This window comes from Mirounga angustirostris, unplaced genomic scaffold (assembly GCF_029215605.1).
Source record: "Mirounga angustirostris isolate CCGP_5_RB_7025 unplaced genomic scaffold, mMirAng1.0.hap1 SCAF_15, whole genome shotgun sequence".
In the NCBI taxonomy this organism is placed as follows: domain Eukaryota; kingdom Metazoa; phylum Chordata; class Mammalia; order Carnivora; family Phocidae; genus Mirounga; species Mirounga angustirostris.
This window is the reverse complement of record NW_026991723.1, coordinates 66,660,828-66,681,120: the sequence shown is the minus strand read 5'-3', so window position 1 is coordinate 66,681,120 and position 20,293 is coordinate 66,660,828. Positions and strand designations below refer to the sequence as shown.

Genomic DNA, 20,293 nt, shown 5'->3' with positions numbered 1-20,293 from the left:
AAATCTTATTTGGAGAAACTATGGTTAAGGAGAGATATTTTATTCTTCCCCTTCCCTAGTCCTACTCAGCTAGAATTTCTGACAACTGTAGTTCACTTTCAACTCGGTTTCCAAAATGTCCTGATTAAGAGCTCACAAGCATGGCGAATCCATTAGAATCTCATCCTTGGTGATATCTAAAATGAGTGTTTCTGGTGTCCTGTGTGGAAACATAATAGAAAACAATCACACATAGCTTTGGAAATAGGCAAGAGTACAAAATCTGCCATTTCACAAACTACCTCAATGATATTGGATAGACTATTCTTTGTAAGCAATAATTACCTTACTTGTAATAAGGAAATAAAACCCGATTTCAGTGTCATTTAAAGTTTCAATAAATTGGAGAAAGCATCTAGCATAGTGCTACTTCACAATGTCCTAGAATTTCAGAATTGAAGCTAAGACTCCAGATTGAGGGCTAAAAGTTAGTACTGAGCACCTCTTTTACCGTAAGCTAATAATTTTGAGAGCTAAAATCTCCTAAAAGTCACTCTGTTAATATAAATCATACTGTCTTTGCCTTTCCCCCTATACCTATATAAAGAGAAGCTAAGGCCCAGGGAAGAACTATTCAAGGGACTTTTCTACCTTATGGGGAGTGCACAGTGGGTGGTGGGAGACGTTTCTCTGTAGTCCCTGAGGAAGAATGGAAAATTGTTTTTTCCAACTCAAGTTAAGTGAGGGGGTGCTGTCAAAGAGCCCTTTAAGGTCTTGGATTCCTACAAGGAGAGCCTGGCTTCTGGCCTGATGAGTGGAGGCCTGCAGAGTTCTCGGGGCTGCAGGCTGGCAGAGGAGTTAGTCTAGAAGGGGAGGAAGGTGAGTATTCTCTGCCAAATAAAACAGAAACATTTCAAACCTGCCTGAGATGTTCTTACAGGCTCACAAGGAGTGGTAAAAACAATGACTGGGAAAATAAAATCAGGTCTTACATTTTCCAATGCGTTGAAACTCCTCAGTAAGTCTATTACGGTTTTTTTCTTTTTCTATTGATCCCTTGTCTAGAATGCCATTGCTGAGCGCAGGGTGTCTTTTGGCCATACCATCTATCTTTTCTGCCATCTCTTAGCCCACTGTGATAGCTGGGCTTTGACTTTATTTCCTACTTAATATTCCTCTTTCTTACTTTGTTTTGGAACGACACTATAACTCCGTATCTCCTAGTAGAGGCTACAGTCTTTGCCAGTCCACTGCCTTGGGTTGATCTAAGCTTCTACCTAAATGATCTGGTCATTGAATTCTGCTGTTCTGCCACTGCCCCACCAGGAATGAAGTGTTGTCACTGCAGAAAACTTCCAGCTGCTGCTCTCTTTTCTGGGTTGGATCACATTAGTGTTGCTTTTGGTTCTATTCAGAAAGGCATGCCCTAGACTCTGCGGGTAATGGCTTTTGAATTTCTGGCACTTCTCCCCTCCTCCCTCCCCACTAGAAGCCCTGCATTTGTATCTGACCCTTGTTTAATTCTCTTTAATTTTAGATATGTGACAACAAGGTTTTAGGCATGTAAAAATGTTATTTATATTGTTTAAACCATCTCCTTAGCACTTTAATTTTTAATTGTTTCCCACATAACATCGAGAATGTTAGCATCTTATATACAGGCTTATATCAAGTTGAAGCTTTCACCTAATAAAATATTCCATAGGTACATAAAAGTGGATTCAATAGGGCTTTGATATAAACAGGATTGATCATGTCTATCAATGATCAGAAAGGTAATAGATTTGATGATAAAGTTGCCCTCTGTGGAAAATCAGAAATTTTCCAAGAGATTGCTAGGTGTATTGTTTCCTGATTAATAAATATTTTTTAAATTAAAAAATTATTTTAAAGTGTTTAAAGGGGTGCCTGGATGGCTCTGTTGGTTAAGTTGCAGACTCTTGATTTCAGCTCAGGTCATGATTTCAGGGTTGTGAGATTGAGCCCCAGGTCAGGCTCTGCGCTCAGCGGGGAGACTGCTCCTCTACTTCCTCTCCCTCCCCCTCCACTTGAGTGTGCATGCACACACATGCCACATGCGTGTACTCCCTCTAAAATAAAAAAAAAGTAAAAAATGTTGTCTATATAGCCATCTCCCAAAGATATCATTTTCAATATTTCTCCTAGTCATTAGGAGTCATACATTTATCATGTTTTTACTTTGATTTATCACTTTAATGTACTATGAACAGTTAAGGTTAAAGTTTGTTTTCATTTTGTTTTTTGATGTACAATACCTATGGTTTCAAAGGATAAATTTTAAGAGGTCAAGTTCAAAGGGCAGATGATATGAACTTTTTCTAATTTCTAGTTAAATTACTCTCAGAAAGGTATTACCCACCCTAAATACCATTAGAAGAGTTCCCCCCAATATGGTACAGCTCTGTATACTTACACATACATATTTATATCTTTATCTATATATACACATATTTATATTTACTTTTTCTTTAAAGCATTCTTTTGGAAATTTCACTTTCAAATATTTAACAAGAGAGTGAGAATAATTTAATAAAATCCCAGGTACCAATCATACAACTTAAATTGTTACCAGCACATGGTCAACCTTCCTTCATCATTATCTATCTTCTTCCTCCAGATTATTTTGAAGCAAATCCTGGACATAATTACATAATTTTATCTATCTATATATTTACAATATAGACTCTTTATAAATATAGAGAATGCACCTCCTGGGGGACATAAACTGTGAACAATGCCTTCTCCAGTTAAACAATAGAGCAGTGCTGATGAGGACTATGAGCCATGAAAAGGGCACATGAGCCAGGTAAAAGACATTATTTCTCAAGCCAGTGGTTTGTTGCCGTGAGATAATGCAGGCTATGTATTAACTGATTTTCTAAATTTCAAGAGAGGGCAGATTTTAAAATTAAATATTGCAGCACTTAGCCAGAGTTGGATATTTTGAAGAATACATGAGGCTTCAGAGTGTATACTCAAGTATGGCTAATGCTTTCCCATAAACGTATAGGATATGGTCCTGCAGGAGGAAGGAATTACAAACTAAAAGGGAGAGTTCTGAAACTTCAGTTGTAACTCCCAGGCCAATATTATGCAACTGTCTCTTAGAACATTTCAGTTAGTCTTGGTTTATATACACAACATGTTGGCATTAACTGCTTATTGAGTTTGAGCATGTATTTTCTACTCCAAAAGTTGATTTCCCTATGATACTATAATACAAATAGTAGTAACCACCAAATATACTTTAGAGTATGCCAAAGAGCTTCCCATAGGCTTCCTTATGTCTTCCTTATATCAACAGTCACTTTCCCTTCTTTCCACTTTTTGTTTAGTTTTACCCAGATTATCCTCCTTGGGGTAGGACTGTTAGGTTCAGCTAGAGGATGAACCCATAATGCTAGCAGCAATTTAAATATGGCCAATGATTCCCCTTTTTCTAGTCTGTTATAGAGTATGGTTGGATAAGTATAAGCATATAGGTTTATCTCATTGACCAGGTAAGAAAGAGATAAAAACCATTAATAAAGAGCATCCAATGGGAAAAAAGACAGTCTCTTCAACAAATGGTATTGGGAAAACTGGACAGCAACATGCAAAATAATGAAACTGAGCCACTTCCTTACACCATACACAAAAATAAATTCAAAATGGTTGAAAGACCTAAATGTGAGACTGAAACTGTAAAAATCCTAGAGGACAACACAGGCAATAACCTCTTTGACATCGGCCGTAGCAACTTCTTTGTGGATATGTCTTCTGAGGCAAGGGAAACAAAAGCATAAATAAACTATTGGGACTACATCAAAATAAAAAGCTCTAGCACAGCGAAAGAAACAATCAACAAAACTAGAAGGCAACCTATGGAATGAGAGAAGATATTTGCAAATGACATATCTGGTAAAGGGTCAATATATAAAGAACTTATAAAACTCAATACCCCCCAAAACAAAGAATCCAACTAAAAAATTGTCAGAAGACATGAATAGACACTTTTCCAAGGAAGATGTACAGATGGCCAATAGACACATAAAAGGATGCTCAACATCACTGCTCACCAGGGAAATACAAATCAAAACTACAATGAGATATCACCTCACACCTGTCGGAATGGCTAAAATCAACAACACAAGAAACAACAGGTTTTGGGGAGGATGTGGAGAAAGGCGAACCCTCTTGCACTGTTGGTGGGAATGCAAACTGGTGCAGCCACTGTGGAAAACAGTATGGAGGGTCCCCATAAAAATAGAACTACCCTACAATCCAGCTATTGCACTACTAGTTATTTATCCATTAATCCCATTTTTTAAAAAAAAGATAAAAGAAGGAATGATCTATATTATCTTTCTTTTAGGAATGTGGGCAGTAATGTTTAGATGTATTGTCATGTGTCATGTTCAACAATTGACCCTTCCTCCAGAACTCATAAATGCAATCCATGTCACAGGAATACAGGGTCAACCAAAGAAAAAGAAAATTTTTTAGAACTATAGAAGAAGTTTCTATGAGTGCCTGTATCATTCCCACCATTTTCTCTATATCTCCCTCACCAGATATCTCAACAATATAGCCAGTGGTGATCTTCTTTTAATCCCACATATATTAAGTGTTAACACACATTCATTCAGTCCTGAAAACCATCCTTTTGGTCTCTTATCACCCTCCAGTATTGTAAGCAGGGATTTCAATTGTCTATTCCAATTTTCTTTAGTCCACATCTTGTGGATAAGAATGTATATGATGTTTAATGCTTTGTAACTCATTGAATTTCAATTTAGATAACCAACATTCAAATTAAAATAATACTCTTGCTCTAGGCCTTAAATAGTGGCAGGAGTTTTTGCTTCATTTGCCAGGTTATGCAAATCAAATCCTGAATGAGTGTCTCTCTTTGTCAAGACTCGTTATTTACCCAGAAACAAGGGTAATGGGCCAATGTAATCCACTTGCCAGATATGTCTCTTCCTGTATCCTTTTAGTAGGTAGCCCATAACCACTTTTAGTCCCAGATTTTTCTGCTTACAAGCATAACAATTGTTAGGTACATTTCCAGATCCTTAGGGAGATTGTAGGATGCATATTTTTTGCACACATTGTTGCATTGCTTGAATGCCTTTATGTACTCTCATTTCTCGTCCCCAAGGAGCCACTTCCAAAAGAGAATAAAGGACTCTCATTTGTTGAATCTAGTCCTTTTATGAATTCATGTGGAAAATGTTATGATAGACACAGGTATTTCCCACTTTGAAAATCCTTCTTCAACCCATAAAGTGCCCTATAACATACCACCCTATATAGGAGTCCTTTATCTTCCAGTCATATAAGGTCTATATTTTCAGACCATATTGCTAGTCCATTAGCTACTGTCTGAGAATCAGTAAAAATTCATACCATATCATTATTGTTACTGTCTGATTCCTCTAATGAATGAGGAAGACTATTTTTATTTCTTCCTAATTATATAGTAACAGTGACTTTGTGACATTGGAATATTACTTCATCATTTTTACTCCAGTTTCCTTGTTTATAGAAGGGGAAATCTTACTAAATTATTTTTACAGAGCTTTCCAGCTCTAAACTTCTATAAATATAATGTAAAAGTAACCTGGACATATTTCCATTTGAATTTCAATGTACACATGCTATGGTATCTGGTGTGAGTGGGTGCATGTGTGTGTTTGTGTCTATGTGCATGCATAGATACCAATCTTTCTTAAGTCAATTTTTATTTCTCAGAATGCAAATATTTTATTTAAAACATATTTAGGTTCTACAATGTAGTTTTTATGGTATATAACATGATGACTTAATATATATTATAAATTGTGAAATGATTACCACAGTCAAGTTAATTTATATATCCATCACCTCACAACATTACCTTTCTGTGTGTGTGGTGAAAACACTTAAGATCTACTCTCTTGGCAAATTTCAAGTATACAATAGAGTGTTATTAACTATAATTGCCATCCTGTACATTAGGTCTCCAGAATTTATTCATCTTATAACTGAAATTTTGTACCCTTTGACCAGTATCTTTCCATTTCTCCCACTACCCAAAGCCCTGGCAATCACCATTCTACTCCCTGGTCCTATCAGTTTTTTATTGTTATTTTTTAAAGATTTCACATGTAAGTGAGATCATGCAGTATTTGTCTTTCTGTGTCTGACTTACTTTACTTAGCATAATATCCTCCCGTTTCATCCATATTGTCACAAATGGCAAGATTTCCTTCTTTTTGTGGCTGTATAATATTCCATTGTGTGTCCATTCGTACATCAACAGACACTTAGATTATTTCCATATCTTTTCCATTGTAAATAATGCTGCAGTGAACATGGGAGTGCAGATATCTCTTTGAGATACTAATTTCATTTCTTTTGGATGTATACCCAGAAGTGAGGTTGCTGAATCATAAGGTATTTTTAATTTTCTGAGGAACATGCATATTGTTTAGCATAATAGCTGTATCAATTTACATTCCTACCAACAGTGTTCAAGAGTTACCTTTACTCCCTACCCTCACCAACACTTGTTATCATTTGTTTTTTGATAATAGCCATCCTAACAGATATGAGGAGCTATCTCATTGTGGTTTTGATTTGCATTTCCCCGATCATTAGGGATATTGAGCACCTTTCCTGTACCTGTTGGCCATTTTAATGTCTTCCTTGGAATAATGTCTATTCAGTTCCTTTGCCCCCACCCCTTTTTTTGTTATAGAGTTATATGACTTTCTTCTTTTTTTTTTAAATATTTTATTTATTTATCTGACAGAGAAAGACACAGCGAGAGAAGGAACACAAGCAGGGGGAGTGGGAGAGGGAGAAGCAGGCTCCCCGTTGAGCAGGGAGCCTGATGCGAGGCTTGATCCCAGGACCCTGGGATCATGATCTGAGCTGAAGGCAGAAACTTAAAGACTGAGCCACCCAGGTGCCCCTGTATGAGTTTTTTCATATGGGTTTTGAATATTAACCCCTTGTCAGATATATGGTTTGCAAATATTTTCTGTCTTTCCATAGATCGCCTTTTCACTTTGTTGATGGATTCCTTTGCTATGCAGAAGTTTTTTAGTTTGATATAAACCCACTTATTTATTTGCTTTTGTTGCTTGTGCTTCTGGTGTCATATACAAAAAAATCATTGCAAAGATCAGTGTCAAGTAGATCTTTTCCCTGAGTTTTAGGAGTTTTATGGTTTCAGATATTATAGATAGGCCTTTAATCCATTTCAAATTAATTTTTATGTATGGTGTATATGAGTCAACTTCATTTTTTGCATATAGTTATCCAGTTTCCCCAACACCATTTATTAAAGAGACTATCCTTTCCCCACTGAGTATTCTTGTTACTCTTGTCAAAAATTAGTTGACTATATATATACCTGGGTTTATTTCTGAGCTACTTATTCTGTTCCATTGTCTATGTTTCTGTTTTTATGCTAGTACAATACTGTTTTGATTGCTAAAGCTTTATAATATTGTTTGAAATCAGGGAGTGTGGTACCTCTAGCTTTGTTTTTCTTTCTGAAGATTGCTTTGGCTATTTAGAGTCCTTTGGGGTTCCTATGAATTTTGGATTGTTTTTCCTATTGCTGTGAGATAAAATCGGAATTTCTATAGACATTGCATTGAATCTATAGATTGCTTTGGGTAGTATGGACGTTTTAACCCATGGACACGGGATATATTTTCATTTATTTGTGTCTTTTTGAATTTTTTCACCAATGTCTTATTGTTTCCAGTGTACAGATCTTTCATTTTGTTAAATGGTATTCTGGAACTTTCCAGAATTAGTTGATTAGTTCTAACAGTTTTTTTGGTGGTGTTTTTAGGATTTTCGGATATAAGATCATGTCATCTGCAAACAGTGATAATTTAACTTCTTCCTTTCCAATGGATGCCTTTTATTGCTTTTTCTTGCCTAATTGCTCTGGGTAGGACATCCAATACTGTGTTGAATACAGGAGGCGAGAAAGGATACTCTTGTCTTCTTCCTATTCTTAGAGGAAAATCTTTTTGCTTCCTACTGTTAAGTATAATGTTAACTGTGGGCTTGTCATATATAGCCTTTATAATGTTGAGATATATTCTTTTTATACCTAATTTGTTGAGAGTTTTTATCATGAAAGGGTTTTGAATTTTGTCAAAGGCTTTTCCTGCATCTATTGAGTTGATCAATTTAATTTTGTTATGTTAATCAACATTATGTTATGTTAATCATCATCATCATTAGTTTTTGATGTAGTGTTCCATGATTCATTGTTTGCATGTAACACCCAGTACTCATTCAGTATGTGCCCTCTTTAATACCCATCACCAGGCTAACCCATCCCCCCACCCCCCTCCCCTCTAGAACCCTCAGTTTGTTTCTCAGAGTCCATAGTCTCTCATGGTTCGTCTCCCCCTCGGATTTCCCACCCTTCATTTCTCCCTTCCTACTATCTTCTTCTTCTTCTTCTTTTTTTTAACATGTAATGTATTATTTGTTTCAGAGGTACAGGTCTGTGATTCAACAGTCTTACACAATTCACAGTGCTCACCATAGCACATACCCTCCCCAATGTCGATCACCCAACCACCCCATCCCTCCCACCCCCCACCACTCCAGCACCACTCAGTTTGTTTCCTGAGATTAAGAATTCTTCATATCAGTGAGATCATATGATACATGTCTTTCTCTGATTGACTTATTTCGCTCAGCATAATACCCTCCAGTTCCATCCATGTCGTTGCAAATGGCAAGATTTCATTCCTTTTGATGGCTGCATAATATTCCATTGTATATATATATATACCACTTCTTTATACACTCATCTGTCAATGGACATCTTGGCTCTTTCCATAGTTTGGCTATTGTGGACATTGCTGCTATAAACATCGGGGTGCATGTACCCATTCGGATCACTACATTTGTATCTTTCGGGTAAATACCCAGTAGTACAATTGCTGGGTCGTATTGTATCTCTATTTTGAACTTTTTGAGGAACCTCCATACTGTTTTCCAGAGTGGCTGCACCAGCTTGTATTCCCACCAACAGTGTAGGAGGGTTCCCCTTTCTCTGCATCCCTGCCAACATCTGTCGTTTCCTGACTTGTTAATTTTAGCCATTCTTACTGGTGTAAGGTGGTATCTCATTGAGGTTTTGATTTGGATTTTTTGGATATTTTTTTATTTGGGTGTTGAGTTTAAGAAGTTCTTTATAGATTTTGGATACTAGCCATTTATCTGATATGTCATTTGCAAATATATTCTCCCATTCTGTCGGTTGTCTTTTGGTTTTGTTGACTGTTTCCTTTGCTATGCAAAATCTTTTTTATCTGGATGAAGTCCCAGTAGTTCCTTTTTGCCTTTGCTTCCCTTGCCTTTGGCGATGTTTCTAGGAAGAAGTTGCTGCAGCTGAGGTCTAAGAGGTTGCTGCTTGTGTTCTCCTTTAGGATTCTGATGGACTCCTATCTCACATTGAGGTCTTTCAACCATTTGGAGTCTATTTTTGTGTGTGGTGTAAGGAAATGGTCCAGTTTCATTCTTCTGCATGTGGCTATCCAATTTTCCCAACACCATTTGTTGAAGAGACTGAATTTTTTCCATTGCACATTCTTTCTGCTTTGTCGAAGATTAGTTGAACATAGAGTTGAGGGTCCATTTCTGGGGTCTCTATTCTGTTCCATTGATCTATGTGTCCGTTTTTGTGCCAGTACCATGCTGTCTTGATGATGACAGCTTTGTAATAGAGCTGGAAGTCCGGAATTGTGATGCCACCAGCTTTGCTTTTCTTTTTCAACATTCCTGTGGCTCTTTGGCGTCTATTCTGGTTCCATACAGATTTTAGGATTATTTGCTCCATTTCTTTGAAAAAAGTTGATGGTATTTTGATACGGATTGCTTTGAATGTATAGATTGCTGTAGGTAGCATTGACATCTTCACAATATTTGTTCTTCCAATCCATGAGCATGGAACGTTTTTCCATTTCTTTGTGTCTTCCTCAATTTCTTTCATGAGTATTTTATAGTTTTCTGAGTACAGATTCTTTGCCTCTTTGGTTAGATTTATTCCTAGGTATCATATGGTTTTGGGTGCAATTGTAAAAGGAATCGACTCCTTAACTTCTCTTTCTTCTGTCTTGTTGTTGGTGTATAGGAATGCCACTGATTTCTGTGCATTGATTTTATATCCTGCCACTTTACTGAATCCCTGTATGAGTTCTAGCAGTTTTGGGGTGGAGTCTTTGGGGTTTTCCACATAAAGTATCATATCATCTGCAAAGAGTGAGAGTTTGACTTCTTCTTTGCTGATTTGGATGCCTTTGATTTATTTTTGCTGTCTGATTGCTGTGGCTAGGACTTCTAATACTATATTGAATAGCAGTGGTGATAGTGGACATCCCTGCCACATTCCTAACCTTAGGGGGAAAGCTCTCAGTTTTTCCCCATTGAGAATGATATTCGCTGTAGGTTTTTCATAGATGGCTTTTATGATATTGAGGTATGTACCCTCTATGCCTATACTCTGAAGAGTTTTGATCAAGAAAGGATGCTGTACTTTGTCAAATGCTTTTTCTGCATCTATTGAGAGGGTCATATTGTTCTTGTTCTTTCTTTTATTCATGTATTGTATCACGTTGATTGCTTTGTGGATGTTGAACCAACCTTGCAGCCCAGGGATAAATCCCACTTGGTCGTGGTGAATAATCCTTTTAATGTACTGTTGGATCCTATTGGCTAGTATTTTGGTGAGAATTTTTGCATCCATGTTCATCAGGGATATTGGTCTGTAATTCTCCTTTTTGATGGGGTCTTTGTCTGGTTTTGGGATCAAGGTAATGCTGGCCTCATAAAATGAGTTTGGAAGTTTTCCTTCCATTTCTATTTTTTGGAACAGTTTCAGAAGAATAGGTATTAATTCTTCTTGAAATGTTTGGTAGAATTCCCCTGGGAAGCCATCTGACCCTGGGCTTTTGTTTGTTGGGAGATTTTTGATGACTGCTTCCATTTCCTTAGTGGTTATAGGTCTGTTCAGGTTTTCTATTTCATCCTGGTTCAGTTTTGGTAGTTGATACATCTCTAGGAATGCATTCACTTCTTCCAGGTTATCTAATTTGCTGGCATAGAGTTGCTCATAATATGTTCTTCTAATTGTTTGTATTTCTTTGGTGTTGGTTGTGATCTCTCCTCTTTATTTCATGATTTTGTTGATTTGGGTCATTTCTCTTTTCTTTTTGGTAAGTCTGGCCAGGGGTTTATCAATCTTGTTAATTCTTTCAAAGAACCAGCTCCTAGTTTTGTTGATCTGTTCTACTGTTCTTTTAGTTTCTATTTCATTGATTTCTGCTCTGATCTTTATTATTTCTCTTCTCCTGCTGGGTTTAAGCTTTATTTGCTGTTCGTTCTCCAGCTCCTTTAGGTGTAGGGTTAAGTTGTGTATTTGAGACCTTTCTTGCTTCTTGAGAAGGGCTTATATTGCTATATACTTTCCTCTTAGGACCGCCTTTGCTGCCTCCCAAAGATTTTGAACAGTTGTGTTTTCATTTTCATTGGTTTCCATGAATTTTTTTAATTCTTCTTTAATTTTCTGGTTGACCCATTCATTCTTTAGTAGGATGCTCTTTGGCTTCCATGTATTAGAGTTCTTTCCAACTTTCCTCTTGTGGTTGAGTTCTAGTTTCAAAGCATTGTGGTCTGAAAATATGCAGGGAATGATCCCAATCTTTTGGTACTGGTTGAAACCTGATTTGTGACCTAGGATGTGATCTATTCTGGAGAATGTTCCATGGGCACTGGAGAAGAATGTGTATTCTGTTGCTTTGGGATGGAATGTTCTGAATATGTCTGTGAAGTCCATTTGGTCCACCATGTCATTTAAAGTCTTTATTTCCTTGTTGATCTTTTGCTTAGATGATCTGCCTATTTCAGTGAGGGGGGCGTTAATGTCCCCTAGTATTATTGTATTGTTGTTGATGTGTTTCTTTGCTTTTGTTATTAATCGGCTTATTTAATTGGCTGCTCCCATGTTAGGGGCATAGATATTTACAATTGTTAGATCTTCTTGTTGGATAGACCCTTTAAGTAGGATATAGTGTCCTTCCTTATCTCTTATTACAGTCTTTGGTTTAAAATCTAATTTGTCTGATATAAGGATTGCCACCCCAGCTTTCTTTTGGTGTCCATTAGCATGGTAAATGGTTTTCCACCCCCTCACTTTCAATCTGGAGATGTCTTTGGTTCTAAAATGAGTCTTTTGCAGACAGCATATTGATGGGTCTTGTTTTTTTATCCAATCTGATAGCCTGTGTCTTTTGATTGGGGCATTTAGCCCATTTACATTCAGGGTAACTATTGAAAGATAGGAATTTAGTGCCATTGTATTGCCTGTAAGGTGACTGTTACCATATATTGTCTGTGTTCCTTTCTGGTCTATGTTGCTTTTAGGCTCTCTCTTTGCTTAGAGGACCCCTTTCAAGATTTCTTGTAGGGCTGGTTTTGTGTTTGCAAATTCCTTTAGTTTTTTTTTGTCCTGGAAGCTTTTTATCTCCTTCTATTTTCAATGACAGCCTAGCTGGATATAGTATTCTTGGCTGCATATTTTTCTCATTTAGTGCTTTGAATATATCATGCCAGTCCTTTCTGGCCTGCCAGGTCTCTATGGATAGGTCTGTTGCCAATCTAATGTTTCTACCCTTGTAGGTTACAGATCTCTTGTCCCAAGCTGCTTTCAGGATTTTCTCTTTGTCTCTGAGACTCTTAAGTTTTACTATTAGATGTCATGGTGTTGACCTATTTTTATTGATTTTGAGGCAGGTTTTCTGTGCCTCCTGGATTTTGATGCCTGTTTCCTTCCCCAAATTAGGTAAGTTCTCTGCTATAATTTGCTCCAATATACCTTCTGCCCTTCTGTCTCTTTCTTCTTCTTCTGGGATCCCAATTATTCTAATATTGTTTCATTTTATGGTATCACTTATCTCTTGAATTCTGCCCTCGTGATCCAGTAGTTGTTTATCTCTCTTTTTCTCAGCTTCTTTTTTTGCCATCATTTTGTCTTCCATATCACTGATTCTCTCTTCTGCCTCATTTATCCTAGCATATAGAACCTCCACTTTTTATTGCACCTCATTAATAGCCTTTTTTATTTCGACTTGGTTAGATTTTAGTTCTTTTATTTCTCCAGAAGGGGTTTCTCTGTATCTTCCATGCTTTTTTCAAGCCCAGCTAGTATCTTTATTATCGTCATTTTGATCTCTAGTTCTGACATCTTACTAATGTCCATATTGATTAGGTCCCTGGCAGTCGGCACTGCCTCATGTTCTTTTTTTTTGAGGTGATTTTTTCCACCTTGTCATTTTATCCAGAGGAGAATAGATGAATGAGGGAACAAAATGCTAACAGGGTAACAATGATCCCAGAAAAATATATGCTGAACAAATCAGAAGAGACCTTCCAGAAAGTGGTCGCTTTTCTGTTCAGAGATTTGCTGCTATTCTTTTCTTCGATGTCCTGTTGAGTTCGTAGGTGTTCAGATGGTTTGATCCCTACCTAACTGAATTCTTGGGACCAGATGAAATTTAGGTCTCCCACTCCTCTGCCATCCTGCTCCTCCCTCTTGATCATATGGTTTTAAATCTTCATTGTGTTAAAGTGGTGTTTCACATTTATTGATTTGCATATATTGGCATATCTTTGTATCCGAGGGATAAATCCTACTTGATCATTGTGTATGATCCTTTTAATGTGCTTTTGAATTGGTTCGGTGACAGGATCAAGGGCAAATAGGGCTGTAGCCAAGTTTACAAGGTGACAGGGCTGTTTCTGAGTCAGTAGCTGGGACCACAGTCCATGGTCTTTGAGTTTCCTACTTGGGTATGGGTCTGCCTTCTTGAAGTGGCCCTCTAGGATCTAGATATTTTACAGTGAAATGTAACATCTATTGGAAAATTACAGTCAGAATCTAAGTGTTAACATCTATAATATAGCTCAATAGACTTTCTGAAACACTTTGAATCAATAATGTGCTATCTACTTATCTGAATTCATGCTCCAAACTATCTGTCCTGGACTTTTAAAACTTTTTTTTTTTTGGCCTTAAACATATGAATTCACTTTTGTCCTATAAATTTATTAATTTTATTGCTTGTCTGTATTTTTTTCATTCCCCCCCAAATAATGACAATACATTTAATTCATAGCAAATATCTGCTTCATGTATGTCATAATATCTAGATCATTTTTCAATTCTAGCATTCCATTTTGGTAATTATCACTTGACTTAAGATCTTACTTTGAGTTGACTTGGCTATTTTAAACTAAAAAGCTCTCACATTTCATAAAGTTAGTTTTGTGAATCTTTGCCCCTGTTTCCAAGAATTACATGGGTAGGAGAATGTCATTTCATTTTTGAGCTGTGTTTCAAGCACAACTTATTCCCAGCACCATTCTTAATTGGGTCTGTGGGACACTGTCCCTAATGCACCAGAAGTTCCTCCATTCCACAGATCTCTCATTTCAACTTTAAATTGTTTTGGGAATTGGGGAACAATTACAACAAATGTTGCATAACAAATATTTACTCATCCATATCTGTGGAATCTGGCATTGTTTGTTGAACCTGACCTTAATTCAGAATGCTGACATGAATGCTAAGAAGAAAGTAACTGGGTCTTCTAGGAGGTAGAAATAATTTATCATTATACAGGTGAGTCTTGAATACCATGACACTGTACTTTTTATAATTAAAGCTATTATTTTTAAAAAGATTTTATTTATTTATTTGAGAGAGAGAGAGAGAACACGAGCTGGGGGAGAGGCAGATGGAGAGGGAGAGGCAGATGGAGAGGGAGAGGCAGACTCCCCAGTGAGCAGAGAGACGGATGTGGGGCTCAATCCCAGGACCCCAGGATCATGACCTTAGCCGAAGGCAGACGCTTAACCAATTGAGCCACCCAGGCAACCTATAGTTAAAGCTGTTATCAAATGTAGATGTAAATGTGAACAGCATGAGGCCATACAGCTACTAATTTATTATTACAGAATAGCTATGATTTATTATTATTGTTATTATTTGTATAATGCCTGTTAATCCATAAAGCAGTTTCCATATGCCACCTAAGTTTTTCTGAAAACAGACCTGTGAGATTTTCACAAATGAGAAAACGGAGACTCTATATTATAAGAAAAGAACCTTAAACCTAGAGCTTTTGCTTCTAAGTTCCAAGAACTTTTTAACTGGGATAATCCCATGCTATATCCATTCAAGTGAGTATTAGGCAATCCTGCTGCACTTTCACTACATAAATTGGTAAATTTCTATATAAGATGGCATCTGGTGCTGACTTAAAGATATATTTTTTTGAAACTTAGATCCTGCTGCAAATGAACAATTTGGGCATGTTAAAATGCTCTTGAATATGAATCCACAAATACTCTACAGAGAAATTTCTTAAGAGTGTAGAAAGTAAACCTTTATCTATTTAGTCAAAACCCATTCATAATGTGCAGCCCCTTTGTTAGGCCATCCGTGAGTAGTGGTGAGCAAGACAGACAAGTTTCTTCCTTATGTCTTTTGTTATCTTACAATATACAAAATAACCAATTTAGATTTCTGGGAGAAGAATAAAGGCAGCAAGACAGGTCTGGCTCGAGGTAGATTTGAATTGGTGAGGGAGTTTATGTCCAGGAGGGGAAGGCTTAAAGCATATAGTAGAAGTGGTTTAAGATATATTGTCACTACCTTTTTTGGGGGAAGAGAAGCCAATAGGCTCTCCCAGGCCTGGAGCCAAACAGGCTGGATCTGGAACATCACCACATTTCCTGGTAAATCAGTGTATTACTATATTCTTTCTTTTGTGTTCATGCCTGGGCCAATGAGACTCCCCATGTCACTTATCTAAAGTACTCCTTGACTATTTTCTTAGCCCCACTTTGGGAGAACTCTGATTTATTCTAAGAAGTAGTGTACAGTGAGTGTAGAATCATTTCAGAGAAATAGTGTATTCCAGGCATATGATTCAATTCCATAGTCCTGAACCTTCCTCCATGATAAGAAGTACTAAGTCCTCAAGACTGACCCATTTTTTTTGTATACTGTTAACTGCATTCAGTCAAGTTTTGCTTCTGAGACTTCAGTATATCCACGGATACTGGCCATTTTCTTGCTGGCCATTTTCTGTTGTTGACACGTTTTCTATACAGATCTTTTTAGAGTTACTGATTTATTTTTAGAGAGAGAAAGAAGGAGAGAATGCATGAGCAAGGGGAGGGGCAGAGGGAGAGGGAGAGAATCCTTAAGCAGACCCCACTGACTGCAGAGCCCAATTCAAGGCTTGATCCCAGGACCCTGAGATCATGACCTGAACCAAAATCAATAGTTGGCCACTCAACCAAACATTTTAATTCCTCATATCACATATCTGCTCAAAAACTTGACAAAATCAAACTGTATGATGTCAAGTTTGGAGGGTAGCTAAAATCATCAGGTCTAAACACTCACCTTGTGCTTGGTGCTTCTAATGATGGGCCCCTTCACCCAAAAAGAAGTGCCAATTTCTCTGCCTCACTTTTGGACCTTTCTATATGCTTGCTTCATTTACCCTTTCAAATGTGCTTCCCATCATTCCTCCACAGAAACTGCCTTGTCTGAAAAGGAGGTACTGCCAATATGCTTACTATTAAACTTTGCTCAACCTCTTCTCCCTTCTGGAATACTCCTTCCCCCTCTTGTCTTCCAAACCTGCCTCAACTTTTCCATGTTTACAGATCCAGCCTGTCTGAAATTCTTCTAGAACTCTCCCTTGACTTTATTTCTTATTAGCCTCCTCCTTCTGTGAACACTTGTAATGTTCACTCTGGTCACACAGGTATTTATAGTCTGTATCTAATTGTCCCATATGTAGTTTTATTGTTCCCCTTATCAAATTGTGGATTTTTGGATTATAGACATTTGTTATATTTGTCCTATCCTTACTCATCTCAGAACAGAAATGAGCTCAAGTTAGGCTATCCATAATATCCTACACATATTATAGTAGTCCAGCAAAAATTCATATTTCTTTTATGAAATTTATCTTTCAAGAGTATTATTATCTGAATTGTACTGAACAGTGAGATATGGCTCTGGAATTTGTTCACTGGAAAACACAAAAGAAGTATGCTTCTGGTTATTTTCTAGGTTGTTAAGCTAGTCCATATAATAAAAGAAAAGGAAATCTATTTGGATCACAAATATCTGGATAGTCTGCCAACTCACTCTAAGTAAACTAAAGCCTTGCTACTCAAAATGTGGCCTCATGCCAACTGCTTTGACATACACTTGAAGCTTATTAGAAATGCAGACTCACAGGGATGCCTGGCTGGCTCAGTTGGTAGAGTATGTGACTCTTGATCTCGGTGTTGTAGGTTTGAGCCCCACATTGGGTGTAGAGATTACTTAAAAATAAAATCATAAAAAAAAAAGAAATGCAGAATCACAGGCTTTGCCCCAGACCTACTAAAAGAGAATCTGCATTTTAACAAGATCCCCAGGTAATTTATGTGCATATGAAAATTTTGGAAGACTGGAATAGTTGATTCTGTATTATTCCACCAAGGCCAAAATTTCTGGATGCTAGTCAGTGGGAAAACAAGGTATACTGACTTGTGTTGTAGCCCCAGCAGCTGCAGTTTATTGGCAAAGATCTGAGCTTCAAGCTCTACTTTTTACTTACAGGCTGGATAACTTTGGCCACATCCTGTCATTCACATTTGAAAAAGAAAATAAGGATAATGAGAAGATTGATTTGTTTTTTTTTTTAAATAAAGTATAAAGTGCTACACTGTATACACAAATATATTTAAGCATTATTACTGTTTTCTCAGGTTCACTTAAGTAAATAAATTATGAAAAATAACTCTGAAGCCAGAGAATAAAACAAATGAAGAGAGATCATTGTTCTTCAAAGATTCTCCATCAGATTCATGCACAGCTGGTCTGTACGCTGGTCTTATTATAGGAAAAAGCAAAATAGTAAGAGTGGGCCATGACTGTGAGTTCAACTAACTTTGCCTTTGAGCAGATGTTAAATTGCTGTGTAATGATTCAGTTTAATATGATCAAATGTCTGCCCCATAAAAACACACAATTTGACTAAAAAGAATGTGAGGTAGGCAAATATGCATACAAATAAAATTTGCTTTACACTTTTGAACATTTCTGTTAAACACTGAATCAAAATTCCAGTCCTTGTTGAGTTGTCTTTTGCCTTCCCCATCACTCTCTCACTGGACCTGATTAAAATGAAGAAATGGTTTGTTGTCTGAAATATTCTAGGGCTTTTAGAAGACTCTACTTAGAGTGTCTTCAGCAGTAGGGAAGGTTGCTTCTGAACTTGCTTTTGGTAGGTAGGTATTCACGCATTAGACACAGGGCATAGAAACTCTCAATATCCTGGTATTGTATTCTAGGCATAAACATCATTGAGGATAACAACAGATGACAGAAGCAGATGACAGAGCTTCAAAGAAAACACTCTATTTCACCCCAGAATAATGTTTATGCAAAGCATTTGTTACATTTGTTGCTTGACAGTGAAAATATTTTGTTAAGTCTTCCTCTGATATCCTGGAAGCTGGGATATGGATAGGATAAACAAGACATTTGTGAAAGAATTCATTCTTCTGGGACTCTCTGGTTACCCAAAACTTGAGATCATTTTTTTTTCTCTAATTCTAGTAATGTATATAGTGATTCTAATTGGCAACGGTGTTCTGATCATAGCAAGCATCTTTGATTCCCGTCTTCACACCCCCATGTACTTCTTCCTGGGCAACCTCTCTTTCCTGGACATCTGCTATACATCCTCCTCTGTTCCCTCAACTTTGGTGAGCTTAATTTCAAAGAAAAGGAACATTTCCTTCTCTGGATGTGCAGTACAGATGTTCTTTGGGTTTGCAATGGGCTCAACAGAGTGTTTGCTCCTTGGCATGATGGCTTTTGATCGCTATGTAGCCATCTGTAACCCTCTGAGATACCCTGTCATCATGAGCAAGGTGGTGTATGTACCGATGGCTTCTGTGTCATGGCTCTCTGGTGGAATCAACTCAATTGTGCAAACATCTCTTGCCATGCGATTGCCTTTCTGTGGGAATAATATTATCAACCATTTCTTGTGTGAGATATTAGCTGTCCTTAAGCTAGCTTGTGCTGACATATCCCTCAATATTGTTACCCTAGCAGTATCAAATATGGCATTCTTGGTTCTTCCACTGCTGGTCATTTTTTTCTCCTATATGTTCATCCTCTACACCATCTTGAGAATGAACTCAGCCACAGGGAGACGCAAAGCCTTTTCCACCTGCTCAGCGCATCTGACTGTGGTGATCATATTTTATGGTACCATCTTCTTCATGTATGCCAAGCCCAAGTCTCAAGACCACCTTGGGAATGACAATCTGCAAGCTACAGAAGGGCTTATTTCCATGTTTTATGGGGTAGTGGTCCCCATGCTAAATCCTATAATCTATAGCTTGAGAAATAAGGATGTTAAAGCTGCTGTGAAATATTTGCTGAATTGGAAAGCTGTTAAGCAATAAAACCAAAGGGAAATGTGAGTCTTTGGTGTATAAAGAATACATGGCATCATTGGGCCAGCATTGAGGACCTTCTTTGGGGAAAGCAAAGTTTATAAAGAAGATTTTTATTCTTTGCCTTCACTGGCCCAGCTTAGCTATAATTACTAAGAACAGTAGTCTGCCATAAACTCAGATTGTGATAGGTTCTGATTCATATCTCACAAAGACAATGAATTCCATTAGAATCTCATCCATGGTGATATCTGAAATGAGCGTTTCTGGTGTCCTGTGTGAAAACATAATAGAAAACAATCACATGTAAGTTTTGGGAATAGAGAAGCAGGAGTATAAATTCTGCTGTATCACAAACTTCTTAATATTGAGGAAGTTATTTATTCTTTCTAAACTGCTGTTTCCTTATTTTCAAAAAGGGAGTAATTAAACACTGCCTCCGGTGTTATTATAAAGATTCAGTAAGTTGCACAAAGCACCGGGCATAGTGCCAAGTTCATAGTGGTTCTCTTTGTAGACGATGCTGAGCTTGACTTTTCCTGTTGATTCAGAATATAGGAATTGAAGATTCCAAATTGAACATAAAAGACACTAGCTAGCACCTCTTTAAAAACAAACAAACAAACAAACAAACAAACTACAATTATTAGGGTCAGCCATCCCTCCCTTAAGTCTTCCTAATAATATCAATCACCACTCCTCCTTACACCTTCTCCCCACATTTCTATATAAAGAAAACATCAAG

The 20,293-nt window shown here is 37.3% G+C and overlaps 1 protein-coding gene across 1 annotated transcript; it reads left to right on the top strand.

The window, feature by feature from the left end:
* Window positions 1-18,600: 18,600 nt before the first annotated feature.
* Window positions 18,601-19,557, top strand: LOC123849406 (olfactory receptor 13C4). The gene has a single exon (XM_045881998.1). It carries the CDS (start codon window positions 18,601-18,603, stop codon window positions 19,555-19,557), a length of 957 nt encoding a protein of 318 aa, XP_045737954.1.
* The last annotated feature ends 736 nt before the right edge of the window (window positions 19,558-20,293 follow it).